The 14,318-nt window shown below is 44.6% G+C and overlaps 2 protein-coding genes across 2 annotated transcripts; one reads left to right on the top strand and one right to left on the bottom strand.

Moving 5' to 3' along the window:
- Positions 1 to 501: 501 nt before the first annotated feature.
- Positions 502 to 2,591, bottom strand: BORCS6 (BLOC-1 related complex subunit 6). Its single transcript, XM_050971894.1, is given in 5 exon segments — positions 502 to 2,147; positions 2,149 to 2,231; positions 2,233 to 2,415; positions 2,417 to 2,475; positions 2,582 to 2,591. Coding segments are annotated over 5 exon segments (1,068 nt in total). The 3' UTR covers positions 502 to 1,414.
- On the top strand, positions 2,475 to 4,657 carry PNRC1 (proline rich nuclear receptor coactivator 1). The gene is made up of 2 exons (XM_009093758.4): positions 2,475 to 2,970; positions 3,526 to 4,657. Exons 1-2 carry the CDS (start codon positions 2,590 to 2,592, stop codon positions 3,964 to 3,966), a joined length of 822 nt encoding a protein of 273 aa, XP_009092006.3. The 5' UTR covers positions 2,475 to 2,589; the 3' UTR covers positions 3,967 to 4,657.
- The last annotated feature ends 9,661 nt before the right edge of the window (positions 4,658 to 14,318 follow it).

Genomic DNA, 14,318 nt, shown 5'->3' with positions numbered 1-14,318 from the left:
ATCCCTGTGCTGAGGGAAAGACATGGCCACAGCAAGGGGCTCAAAACAGGCCAGAGACTGGCATCATACAAAGCAGGGTGGCATTAACATGAATTATTTTGTTATAATTCAGTATTGTCTGCATGCAGAAGCACAGGGTATTACAGTGTCCATGCCTCACCTGGCATTTTTGAGGAGATTACAGCGGGGTAGCAGCTCTGCCCATTGTAAACCTGTCTGCTCTTCAACCACATGTACAGGACTAGAGCAGTATTTCTGGCTACCTTCATTCCAATGTGTTTAGGAGCCACTGGTCACCAAAAGCACTGTTACACTTACATAAGATTATTGATTGTTTTTCTGCTGAAATCTTGTTACAGGGACATTTGCAAACTAAACAGATTGCTAAGAGCATCACCTAAGGAGCTTTTTGCATAGGAACATTAGCGAGTAGAGAATTCAGCTACTTTCAGGTCTCAGAGGAAACACTCCCTGATATAGCAAAATCACTTCTGCACACTGTGATGTGTATACAAAAGCTTCATGTTATACAAATAAATTATTCCAAAGCAGTCATTTTATGTCAGTCATACACCCACGTAATGTCATAATGTACTCCTATTCCTCATGTAATTAGATATTTTCCCAACTGGAAAGAAAAAAACAAAACAAAACAAAAAACAAAAAAGCAAACTACAAAATTATAGGATCATTTCACAGTGATGCCATTTAAACTTTTACACCATGAAAACTGTAAAGATTAATAGAGGCAAAGCACATTTCATCTGAAAGCTTTTATTTAGAACTTTGCTCATGATTTGTTCTTATCTGAATCTCAATTATCGTCCATGGACTTTATATTCTTCTCAGAAAACAAGTTTGTTTGCTATATGTATTAAACTTACTCTTATCTTAAAACTGTGTCCTGTAAGAAACAGTGGTGTTCAGTGAGTTTATTTGCCGTAAAAACATAGGTGAAAATTACTCTTCAGGCTCCAAATCAACTACAAATAAGCACAGATGCCTGTAAGCATCAAGCAGGTACTCACAAGAATTTTGAATTTGATTAAAAACAAAAAAATTAAGAGCTACTTTTAATTAAGACTCGTTAGTTTCTCTTAGTCCTCAATAAATAGAAAGCGTAAGGCATGTGGGATCCAAATTCTTTAATGGAGCTGAAGCTAAAATGCACCATCTGCCATGTACCCCGCGGTTTTAAACCGGGATTTCTTCCTTCGTCCGTCGCAAAAATTTCCCTTCGTCCAGACCAACACAGGCGACCTGGCCACTGCTGCCGGCAAGTCACGCACGGGGAGAGCGAGCGAGGATGTGCAGGTGGGAGCTGCTGACGCCGTGAGCGGCGGGGCCGCCGGGGCGAGAGAGCAGCAGCCCCAGGCCGCCGCTGCCGGCACGGGAGGAGCGGCGGCGGGAGCAGCTACTTGCAGAGCCCCTCCAGCCGCTCCAGCGTGCCCTTCATGTCACGGATGCGCTTGGCCAGGGCGGGCACGGGCTGCATGGCGCGGTCCAGCTCCTCGCAGCGCGCCACCAGGGCGTACATGGCGCGGATGCTGAGGTCGGCCGCCTCGCCCAGGCTTTCCACGCCGTCGCGGTAGGTCTGGATGCAGCCAACGCTGAGCGCCGTCAGCGCCTGCAGCCCGCAGTGCACGTTCCGCAGCAGCTCGTCCACCTGCGCCGCCACCTGCCCGGCCAGGGCCACCACGTCCTGCAGCGCCCCGGGGTCGATGGCGGGGATGGAGGACCCGCCGCCCCCCACCGGAGGGTCGCCCCGCGGGGCGCCGCTCAGCCGGATCCGCCGCTCCAGGTTGTTGGCTACAAACTGGGTGAGGCGCCCTTCGCGCAGCACCGTCCCCTCCAGTTCCAGGGCGCTCGCCAGCGTCGCCCGCCGCCCCTCCGCCAGCTGCCGCCCCGCCACGGCAGCCCCTCCGCCGCCAGCCAGGCTAAGCGCCTCCAGGCTCCGCTCGTCCCGCCCCCGCCCCTCCGGCGGCGCGGCGGCCAGGCCCGGCTCCTCCATGGCGAGCGACGCGTGCCCACCCGCTGCCACCGCCCACCGGGGGCGCGCCGACGCCTGTTTACGTCTCCCGCGATTGGCTGAGGGCCCCGGGGAGGTGCGGCCTGGACTGTTCTTGCGGATCCCGATTGGCCGGTGAAGAACCGCCCGCCTGCCGCGCACTGCGAGCCCGTGACTCGGAGACCGGGGGCGTGCCAGCCCGGATTGGGCGGCCCCTCGGGGGGAGGCGTGGCTCGGAGTGTTTGTGTCGCTTTCGATTGGCTGGAGCGAGGGCAGAGAGGCCGCTGCTCCGCCGCGATTGGCGGGGCGGGGCAGAGAGGGGCGATGCTGGCGCCGTCCGCGCACGGCGGTTGGCGCGGGGGCGGAAGTGGGCGGGACGTACCCGGGTAACAACACCGGGGAGCGGCGGGTGGCTCGCCTCACTCCCCCGCCATGTTCTCCTAGCGGCGGCTTCGGTTGCGCCACCACTTCCTCACCCCGTCACAAAGCCCGGGTAGATCCTCCCCAGCAACCCGACCCGCTCATCCCTGCTTGGGCTTGACCCCTCTCCCCGGCACAACTCTGGGTACCCACGTCCTACCATGGTTACCACCACGGCGCCGCCGCCCTTCCTGGCTCGGATCTCGGCGGGCACCGAAGACCCGCGGCGGCTGCCGCCCTCCGCCCTGCTCCAGCGCCTCCGGCGCGGGGACAGCAATTGCGAGAACCAGCCTAGCTGCTGCCTGGCGGGCCCGGGGGGCAGCGCCCGCCCCGCGCTGAAGAGGGTGCGGCGGAGGAAGGGAAAGATCCGGCCGGGGCCCGCGGGGCTTCTGCCCAGCCGCTACCAGCAGTATCAGCAGCACCGCGCCGGGCTAGGGAGACGGACGCCGCTGGGAACCGACTTGGTGACGGACGCCCCCCCGGAGGAGCCCCCTGCGCCTGCCCCTTCGAGACCCGCGCCCGGCAAACCCCTCAGGAAGGAGGTAAAGCCAAGGCTGCGCTACTTCTCCTCACTTCAGCCAGCTCCCGGTGCCCGGCGAGCAAGCCGACGGTTTCCCCTTCGGGTTGTGGGGGGGGAACAGCGAGCAGGGCGCCCCCTCAGCGGTGAGGGGGGACCGGGCGGGGGGGCGGCAGAGTTTCCGTTACGCTCGGACGGGGCGGGGCGGGGCTGAAGGAGAACCGCGGGCGACGATTGGCTGCCCAGTGCCCACCAATGGGCACCCGGCGCTGCGCCCCAGCAACAAGCCAGATTTAGCCCTGCTGCTGGCCGCGCGCCAGCTCCGCCCCGCGCTCGCCGAAGGCGGGACGTGCGTGGCGCGCAGCGCCCCATGGCGGCCGGTGGGGCTCCGAGCCCTCAGGCCGGCGGTGCCAGCCGAGCGGTGGGATGAGCTGTGGGATAAGCGAGAAATAGCGGGGAGAAGGCTTCTCGGTACCCCTCCCCGTTCCGAGGTGGCCCCCGGCGCTTCAGTAAGTGCCGGGGGCGGTGAGAGAGCGCGGAGGAGAGGGGTAGTTGACTTGATTGTTCTTTGTCTCCGCAGTTCTTAAAAAACAAGATGGGAAAGACAGAGAAGGCGGCCGTCCCCTATGGCCAGCCCGTTCACAGCTTACACCTGTGTGAACAACCAAAGATTAACAGGCAGAAGAGTAAGTGTAACACGCCAGTGACGAAGATCACCTCGACAAAAAAGATAGAGAACTTTTGGCAGGATTCTGTGTCGCCAGAAATAGTTCAGAAGCAGGAGAAAAAGCCACTTAAAAACACAGAAAACTTCAGAAATGCCAAGTCCAAGAAACCTATTGCCCTAAATGAAGTGAGCCAAAAAGAAAATTACGCTGGGGCAAAGTTCAGTGACCCACCATCTCCCAGTGTCCTTCCAAAGCCTCCCAGCCACTGGGTGGGTGGCACAGCTGAACTGTCTGACCAAAACAGGGAGTTGATGGCAGTCCATTTAAAAACTCTCCTAAAAGTTCAAGCATAGTTTCCGAGATCTCTTGAGTAATTGGCAAAGAAAACTCCATCCAGGAAACTTAAACATGCCTTGTTGCAACAAAAATTGCAAAAGACTGTCAAGTCTTATAATCACATAAAAAAAAAATCCTTGTATTATATTTTTTATGGTTGTGTAAATAGTGTACATCTTGTATTATGTGTATATTCTTGTTCATACTTTGAGAGGTACATTTTAGTTTTGTTATGAAAGGATGTATTTTGCACTGCCTGATTGGTAGATGTCTTGTATATAAAATATGGACAATTTTACGTGTGTGCTTGACACATGAAGACTTGACTTGCTTTGCACAAGGTAATGAAAATTTTGGAAGGAGAGTACAGCTTTCTGATTAAGGTTCCAGATCAAATGTGAATGTTCTATTCGTGCACTACTGACAATAGTTCTACATTCTGTCTCCCAATCAAGTATAAACATGGAATTTTCATACAAATGTGAAGTTTTGCCCTCTGCTCTGGAAACTATCTGGAATTCCTGTTCATCTGTTCGTTTTTAAAATTAACTGGAGTTTGACTAAAATTCCAACCCACCAATTTGAGCACTGCTGATTTCTTTAAAAAAAAAAGTTAAAAAACAAGGAAAAAAAGAAAAGAGCAGAGCTTTCTGCCAAAAATTCAATTGGTCACTAAAAAATTAAATAAAACAATTTGGCCTCCCCTTATACATGTCTCTGTTTTTCTTTTGAATGTGTGTCTGTTAATTCAAGTATGTGAATTTAAATCACTTGATAGCCTTCTAGTGCATTGGTAGAAATACTTTGCCTGTTAACTATCTCAGGGAAAATTAGGAGATAAATAATGCACCAAGAATTCCTTATGTTTTAAAAAAAGCCACCTTTGTGACAAGTCATTCTAGGATTGTTTGGTTTGCTGAAAACTGAGAGTTCAAGTAAGTTGGGCACTTAGACATTGAAATTCATTCAGTAATGCTCCTTAAATGTTTTCATAGTATGCGGCTAATAAATGAGTCAACGCTGAAAAGTAGTAGTGACTGAAAATGAATGGAGCAAGTAGAATTTTGTATTTTTCACCATATTGGTCTCTTGCTCATAGCTATGCTGGAAAATGCATCCTCCCAACTTAAAATTCTTGAGGAATTGGACTATGGATTATTCTGACAGGCATGTTGAGGAGGTAACAGATTTGCAGTTGTTTTTCTAATCTGCTATTTAAATAAGATTAATACTAGGGAGTATGTGAAATTTACATAAGATAGAAAAGCATTTTTTAAGTTTTTGGATCTACCACAGAAAATACACTCTGTGTGCCAGTGTCCTAGGAGAGGAGAGGTACGTAGGAAGAAAACGGCTGCTTGTATCTGGTTGAGGTGGCTCCCTAGGGTGAGCAGCACTTTCAGAGATACAGATTGAGCAGCATTAGCTGTGTTCATGCTGCAGCTTTGGTCCAGAGCATCGCTGCATTCCTCACGGGGCAATTGGCAGGGTTCATTGATGCAGCCTTGATATGAGCCCGGTCAAAAGCACAAAAACTTGGGATTTTTTGGCTTGCTTGTGGACGTTGGTTATGTAATTGTAAAATTAGGCTATTTAGCTAGCGATGTTCTAAACTAAGGGTTGATAGAAAATTTTTGGTTTACCCCAAAGAATTAGGGGTTCACTGGCTTGCAAAAGAGACTGGTATTGGTGTACTCAAGGTCACTCTGTGGCTTCAACAACCCAGTTTCCTGTCTAATCTAAATACTCTCTAATTTAGTGTCCCCCATCTTCTAAAAATGAACAAAACTCCTCCTGGTTTTCTGTTTGTGGGATTTTTTTTTTCAAGTAAACAGTATTAGGGCAAAGAAAAATGCCACTGGAATCTTGCCGAGGATGACTCAAGGAGACTGTAAGTCGGCGTTTGCTATATTTGGTAAATGCTGTATTGATCTGCCGTTGTGCTTTTCTCTTTTTTCCCTTTTTTTCTTTTGCCTGAGTGTCACCCACATGCAAAGCAAAATGTCCTAACAATTACCCATAGTAGCTTTAGGCGATGGTTAATTTTGTCTGGTCACCGTGAATCTTGCTAACTCGCTTGAGTTTCCATCAGCCAGTGGGTTGGCATTTTTTAGAAGGACGTGTCCTTTGTCTCCCTGATGATTATCTCATTGCCAATAGCCTCTTCCTTACCTTTTAGAGCTTACAGAATGAATCCTAGCTCTGATCCTGGATAAGTTTATCAAAGTCACAAACCTCTTTGTTCCTGCCCTGATTTGCCAACACATCCCTTAGGGTTAAAGAATTCATTAAATGTTAATTGCCAATAGTTCTCAGCTCCTCAGTCGATTTTTTGAGAGCTGGTGGTTGAGACTTTCGAAGTATTGGGAACTCAAAAACTCAAAACTTCCTATAACTTGTTGGACCCTAAAGGGGAAGATAACAATCTGGTCTTTCTAAACCGTAGCAAAAAAAAACGAAGCTTATTAGCACAGTCGTGTCAATGATCCTGCAGAAGTGTTGGAGCACTTCATGTTTCTGTCTTCCTGAGATCTTTGGGCTGAGCCCCTTCCTGCACAATAGACGGGTTTGTATACTAGGCCTAAGGGCAACATGCATCTCAACATGACCAGCTGAAAAGAACATAGTCATTTAGGACCATATTCTGCATCTTACTTGTCACTTTCCTGCTTTTTTTCTTTATGTTTCTACAATATCATCTTATAGGAATTTTCACTCTCAAGGTTTTCTTCACTTTGATAGATTCCTTATCTCAGTTTCCTGAAAAGGAGCCATTGTATTACATGAACATAGTCTTTTTTTGAGTTCAGAGCCAGCAAAACATTAGTGTCATATTTGGAGGGCTTGTTTGCAGTGTAATATAAAATTATGGATTGACACTTAAAGAGTGACCAGCCTTTAAGGAAGAAAATGAACAAAATCAGTGGATGTGTTATCAGCTAGTCATGTGTTTGCTGAACAAGAATTAAATAAATACCTTATTAAATCTTCTGAGGTCATTAAGGAAACAGAACATTAGCTCATCAGATAATGGAAATCCTTTCTGTTTGAAAGTCTAGTGCAATGCTGTGCAGAACTGCAGGGGAATCTACTGAGAATTAACTACCACCTTACTTTTAAACAGTTAAACATTAATGTGTTGATGGTCCTGAAATTTAGCTCTTATGGAGGACAGAAGTGTCTGTTGTTGGGTTCTCATGCGTGGCTAAGGTTCAGCCCATTAGACAGCTTCATTAATAATGGCTGGCTTGGTGCTCTAAGGCTGAAATGTTTCTGCCTCCTAATGCAACAGGAGCTAGAAATCCTATGTGCATTTGAACTCTATTACACCAGGATCTCTTCAGAAATTTTGCTGAACTCTGCTGAATACTTAAGCAATCTGTATATGAGACTATAAATTTAATTTAATTCCATCTGATTAATATTTTATCCAAGGCATGTCATTTTAAACTGTACTTTAATTATTTTCAGATTTTTTTTAAGCTTTTGCATTATAAAGCATTTGATAACTGTCACACTTGAGGATTTTTTTTCTTATTTAGACACTTTTGAAATCAAGTACAAAGCTGTGTAGATTATATAAAGCCTGAAGATTATAGATTATGTTTCATTATAATTTTGAAAATAAGTTTACCTTTATATTCTACATAGAGCTGTAAAATATAGAATGGCTTGGGTTGGAAGGAGCCTTAAAGATCACTTAATTCCAACGCCCTTGCCATGGGCACTCTAGACCAGCTTGCTCAAGGCCCCCTGGCCTGGAGCACCTCCAGGGATGGGGCATCCCCAGCTTTCTCTGGATAATCTTTTCCAGAGCCTCACAACCTTTGTAGCAAAGAACTTCACCCTAATATCTAATCTAAACCTACTCTCTTTCAGTTTGAAGCTGTTCCCCCTTGTCCTGTCCCTATATGGTCTTGTAAAAAGTCTTCTCTCCATCTTCCTTGCAGGTTGCCTTCAGGTTCTGGAAGCAAAGCCTTGACACTTCCATTACGCAGTTAAACACATTCCTTATTTTCTTCTACAACTTCTTGTGCTCTTTGAACTTTGATTTTAAAATATGTTCTTTAAATATTTTTTTCATATTATATTCTTGACTGAACTTTTTAAGGGGATTTTATTTTCTGTTGTAATTTCTAAGATTGTTTTTCTGTTAGGAGTAGGCTGGTTCTTACCCGCAAGAGGCTATGATATAAGTAAGAGGTAAAGTCGTAAAATGTAAACATCTACCATGAAAAACTGATGCTACTTGTTGAACAGGATCTACAGTGTTAAGTATTTTTGATAACAAGAAAGAAATATTTAGTTGCTGTTTCACTAGAAAAAGATAGATGAAGGGCATATCCATCAATTTAGGAGAAATACATTATCCAATAAAAGGACCTAAGTACTGAAATTGAGCAATAGAATGTTATCAGCAATTTTGAGGCTTTGAACTTCCTGGATTGCTGAGAGTGTAGTAGAATGTTATCAGAGCTAAGACAGGAAGGTCAACAATTCAGCCAAATTTGAAAAACTTTCCCAAGGAATTAATTTGCGCAACCAACATGTCCTAGCAGAGTCTTCCCCTGTGTTGAAGTCAGCATTCCTCTCTTTTTTTCCATAGGGTAATAAAATCTTATTTGTTCAACTCCCAGAAAACAGATATATCTTTTGCAAAGCCCTGACTCACTTGGAATACTGCATTGGTACTTTTATTTAACATTAGACTAGTGACATAACTACAAGCGTGTGGCAGATGCATCACTTATTCTGAGTGGTTCATAAACCCTTGTCTTCAGTTTGAGAACTAGGCTGGTTACGTGCACTTACAGTGTAGGTTGCCAGTGGTGAGTAAACTGGTGCAATTTCCCTAAATTATACCTGGAAGAGGAAGTGTTTGGAGGTCCAGGACTTTTCTCGTATTTATACAGTCAGACTTTGCTGACTCTTTTGTTGTAGTTCAGTAAGTGGCTGTATGTATTTCAAGAAGTGGTGTAATTATCATGGCCATTGTGCCATTCTTAAGATCATAAAGCAAAAGGTTTTGAGGAGATTGCTGTTTGTATTAAAGATGCCATTTGCTCCTTTAATGAAGCAGTGTGCTTTTATCAAGTAGGCCTTTGAACCCTTTAATTTGCCAATGTCCTTACAAGTAGTGATGGCTATGGCCATCAAAATAAAATTTACTTTGTTTTTCATTTCTTGAAAAAAGACCTAGAGCTACATTTAATAAAGGGCTTAATACAGAGAGTCAGGCTTTCCTCTAGCTTCTCTCATCACCTGATTCTTGTGTCCTTCACTGCCTAGTGACAGCTAGCTGCACATCAAAGAATAAGGTGTGCCCTCACTTAAAATGATATGTAATTTGAGATCTGTAATTTGCTTCTGTGTGTGTATAGAATGAAGCTTTTATAAGTTTCATTCCTAGCATCAGGATAATTCACAAATTGCATATTATCATATTTAGAATAGCAATAAGTAATTGTAGGAATTAATGAAGTTGTAAATTGATGGACCTTGTCCAAATGTTAGACATACTTTTTATGCAAGTAAAAAAAAGGGATGATTTTTTTTTTGTGCCCCTTTTCCTGTGTACTAGGAGTGAAAAGTGAAAAAAAATGGCAAGACAGGGAGAAAAAAATACCCTGAAAAACAAGGTCAACTGAGAGATGAGTGAAGCGGTGTAGATGTCACCATTATTTAATGTTGGAAGGAATGATACTGCAAGAAAAAAATATCTCCTGAGGTAGCTCAAGTTACTGCAAATTTAAGGAGTTTTAATGGCTAGATGAAACTCAGTTTGCTTCTACTTCTTGACTGGGACCTTCTGGAGAATGACCATAGGAGATGGCAGATACTGTAACTGACTTTTTCTCTGACTGCTCAGTACCGACTGTTCATTACTAGAAATTGCGCCTAGGTGCAGCATTCTTAATGCTAAGTGCTGCCTCAAGTGTCACAAAATGCAGCAAAAGTGATTACTGCTCTGAGGTTTTCAGGGTTTTTTTAGAAGTAGCCAGATAAAGTATGTATATTACTGTATATTAGAAGCCTACTGTATGTTTTACAGCTGGGAATACAGGTGTGCTAGAAGGGAACTAGCTGGCTTGAGGTCCCTCAGTAGGCTGTTCATTCACCCAGAAAGTGAACCATAGTGTCTAGAGGTCCAGACAGGTTTTGCCTTTGCCAGTACGTATGGTTTGGTGTGTGTGTGTGATCTGCAAGTCTTCCTCGTCTCACTGTATAGTATATAAAATGCAATTAATACAAGGTTCTGCTTAGAAATGTTTGTAGTTTGATAGGACTGGTGAGATAAATCAGGATGCACCTAGGTTTTGTGTGGTATACAGTTTTATTACACAATAGTTTCAGTAATTTGCACAATAAAGATGACTGTTACACTTTTCTCCACCCTTTTTTTGGACCCTTTGATACAATATGTAAACTATACACACCACTGTCCTCTCCCCATGACCAGCAGTGGGGTGGCTGATGATAAATCAGCAGTTTCTGTTCATTAGCTGTTGCTCTCCACTGCTGCACAAACATGCTGCAGCCAGCAGCTGGCTGAGAGTGCCATGGACATATGCAGTATCCTCAGAGTTTCTCGAGTTTACATTTCTTTATCTTTTGCCTTCTATTAGATCCTGGAAGAAAGAGAGAGGCCCAGTCTTTCCCAAGGGAGAACATCTTCCTCCAGGAGGACAGCATGTGCAATTTGCAATGGATTCAGTTTTTGTGTACCACCAGCCAGTTCTTAAAACCTCAAGCCTTCCCATCACTTTCCCCAAGTGTTTTCTTTACTTTTCACTGCAGCTGTGTATTTCCTCCTAAATGCATTTGCTTGTTCTCAGTTTCCATCACTTCTGGGCAAATGTTCATACATGTAGTTTTTTTCACCTGAAAAATTAAATTGAGTGTGCCACATTTTTCTGCTGTGTTCTGTGTTCTACAATTTCTCCAAGACAGTATGTACTTTTTTCTAGAGGACAGTTAGATTTTTACAAGAGGCAATGATTCTCTTGAGATTTTTCCTGTCAACCTGATATGAATTGACCTGTCAAGCCTTGATAACCATAACATACCTCACTTGATATCCTGGAGGACTAGAAACAACTGATGTACTGGTCCACACAGACACCACAGAATTATCTGTCAAAACCCCAAACAACTGGAGTTTAAGACTTTCCTCAGAGATGAGAAAGTCTGAAAGGTCTTATGTGAACTGGTCACTGGCAGGAAGACATAAAGGAAGATGCAAATGCAATCTGCAACTCTGACACTCACACCAAGGCTTTTAATCCATTTTTCTAGGCTGGGTCTGTGGTTTGAGAGCCTGTCACATGTACAGCCTGCTTGCTGCACGTGTGCAAAACTCCTTAGCCTCCTCCTGTAGGATGGTGGCTGTCTGAGTGTTCAGTGGTAGTTCTATGGTTGGCCAAACATTTCTGACCTGGTTGTGTCATAGGCAATTCAAGGTAAGAGTTTAGACTGTTCCTTTGTGTTTTCTCTCATTTTGGCCAAGGTAGTCTTTCTAATTTATAAGCATTGAGACTGAATTCAACAGCAGCCATATGACTTCTTGCTGCATGTAAGTTAACTTTAATAAAGAGAAACTGGTAACACAGGTGCCATTATACTTTGTCCACAGAGATAACTCTGATCAGCTAACTGTGCCTGTGTACTCTTAGTTCAACTCAACTCCTATTTTAAACACTTTTCATTTTCCCTCTTTATTTTTCAGTTATGACTTTTTATTTCTTTTATTTTTCTGACTACAGTGCTGTTGGGAATACATGCTGAAGCTCTGGAGAACCATAGCTGGTACACAAAAATGAACAAGCAACATTGAAATTTCTGTCTTTAGGAAGTTTTGAGGTAAAAGGAGGGGTCAGGTTACGACCTCCAGTTCTGGTGAGCCCCCATCTGGATCACATAGACACCAGCCTCAGTAATGTTCTGAAACATGCCAGCTTTGATGGCTGTATCAGTGTGTTTCAGAGCGTTTAAAGAAGGCAGCCTTCCAAAAAAACCCAGGTTTTCTGGTTTTCCCTTCACAGCTGCAGAAGAAGCACTCAGTGAGAGGGCAGCCCACACCCCTAAATAGCCTTGAAATTAAACAGAAACTTTTATACAGGCAACACAGCCTGATTTTATCCTCTCCCCTGTGGCAACACTGAAGACTTAACCTGTACTGCTGTTACAATTGATTATTTCCAGTCTTCCCAACTGTTGTATGTTTATATGATTTTTAACGCATACATGCCCTACTTTTCAAATACTGTGGGAAAGCAGTGTGAAGATGTGGGGGAAGGGTAAAAGTAATCTTGATCAAGTCTTGCAGCCTTGATCTAAATGCCATCTTAGTCACAATTTTCTTAGGAAAGGCTTTGCTCACTTCTAACCCTGCTGAGATGGTGATATGGGCAGTACTCCTGGGACTGGAATTTGCCTCTGGGCTTCAGTGAGATATTGAAGAAGGTGAAGGAGTGGAAAGCTGATGACCAGAGGAAGGAGCTCTGCTGACATAGAAACCTTTCTCCATATTGTCTTCCTCAGCTGCAGCCAGCCTCCCTGATATCGCTTTTTAAGGACCTCTAGGACACCTCCACCCTTCCTTAACTTCAGTGGCAGAAATGTAAGGGAATGCATTTTACACACAGAGTAACCACGGACATATTCAGTAACCTTTTGGTTCGCTGCCAGGGCGCATGGGCACCAGGTGGACACAGAGGTGACAAGGAAAGAAAAGAATTAACAGCCACAAGGTTAAAAAAACCCATTACTACTAAGACAAACAATGAAATGTGCCATGTGCATATGGGATGCAAAAGAGAACGGGTACGTTTGCTTCAGCAGATGGACTTACTGCCGCAGGTGTCTTTGAAGCACATGCAAATAGCTTTATGTAGGCTATGCTTAAGGGCCCAAGGAAGTGAGAAGTAGGGAAAACCCCGTGTCAAGGCCTTGTAGGGCATAGGCTGAGTTCCCTATAGTGGCTTACTTTGGCACTCCACAGTGGTGGCCCCGAAAGGACCCATTTGGGGAGCAGTAGCTCATCCCTCCTCATTACAGCCTTGCCCAGAACCCATGCTTGTATTGGGCAGCTGGAGGGTATAATCACTGAGTAATTCTTGGTGAGGGCCTAATTGCAAGTTAATTTAAAGTCAGTTATGTAAACAGATTAAATCAATCCTTCCCTATATTTATTTTTCATCCCAAGCAGACCCAGCCACTCTGAAAAATTCTCTATCTGCTTTACTCTGCTGCTTCATCGAGTTGATGTCGACTGCTAATATTTGCTGCTGCTAATACCTGCGTTAGGCAGAGGCTCTGTGAGACCACAGTGAGTCAGAATAATCTATGTGATGTCATCAGGCAATTTGGAGAAAGGCTCTGCAGATGGAAAACACCACCAGCAGCAGCTCAGTCTGTATTTGTGGCTCAGTGCAATGTATTTATTTGTAGAGAATAGCAGGCAGTAATTTATTAGGCAAAAATATTTTTGAATTATTGTTGTACTGGTGTGTCAGAACAATGAAAGAATAGCAACGAAAAAGGAATAGAAGAAAACCAACAAAAAAGTTAATGTTTTTGTTTTTCTTCAGCTTGGGTTTCACCTGACCCAAGTGAGCTAACTGCACTTCAGAGCATGGATCCTATTTCATACTCACTCAGCCTGGCCTTTTGTTGAGTAAGCTTTTTTTTTTTTTTGATTAGCAGAGCTTTTGACAGGTTTTGCAAGACTTGACAGTTTAGCCTCAGCTTTGTTCTGCAGGTGCTCATGACATCACTTTAATGTCACAGGCACTTGAACAGCATCTAGGTGCAGAACATCAGAAACTGAAGTTCTCCTTCTCCTCTGCTTCCTCACATGAACAGTCACTCTCATTTAATGGAGGTCTTGGAGTGTCTCTGTGCCAGGACAGATTTTCTCTTGGCAATGGAAGCACCAGTTCCTGAACCTGAGGACCTTTTCTGGGAGCTTGACATCAATGTTTCCACATTCTTTGACCTTTCCTGTAATGACTCAGACTGTGACTTTGTCCTTGATTGCCCATTAATATACAGCATCTTGGAAATGATCTGGAGTGGAACTGAGACTGCCATCTCAGTTCTCAAATCTCAGCTGTGGAAGTGCCACATTGTCACCTATACTCTGACAGGCAAACCCAACAGACTATTATTACAGCACTTCTTCAGGAAAACGAAAGTACTTTTTATAGCAGAAATTACATCTTAGTCATGCATCCTTGATCTGTCTTGTCAATTCTGTACATAGTGTTCCTATATATTGCTTGGTCTTCCATCTAGATACCTCACAACACTGTTTTTCATTTGTAAGAACAGTTTCTTTACATTCAGATTAGTGACAACTCTGGATTTG

Source organism: Serinus canaria, chromosome 3 (assembly GCF_022539315.1).
Source record: "Serinus canaria isolate serCan28SL12 chromosome 3, serCan2020, whole genome shotgun sequence".
NCBI lineage: Eukaryota > Metazoa > Chordata > Aves > Passeriformes > Fringillidae > Serinus > Serinus canaria.
Note: the sequence above shows the minus strand (reverse complement) of the source record. Positions and strands in the feature narration are given on the sequence as shown.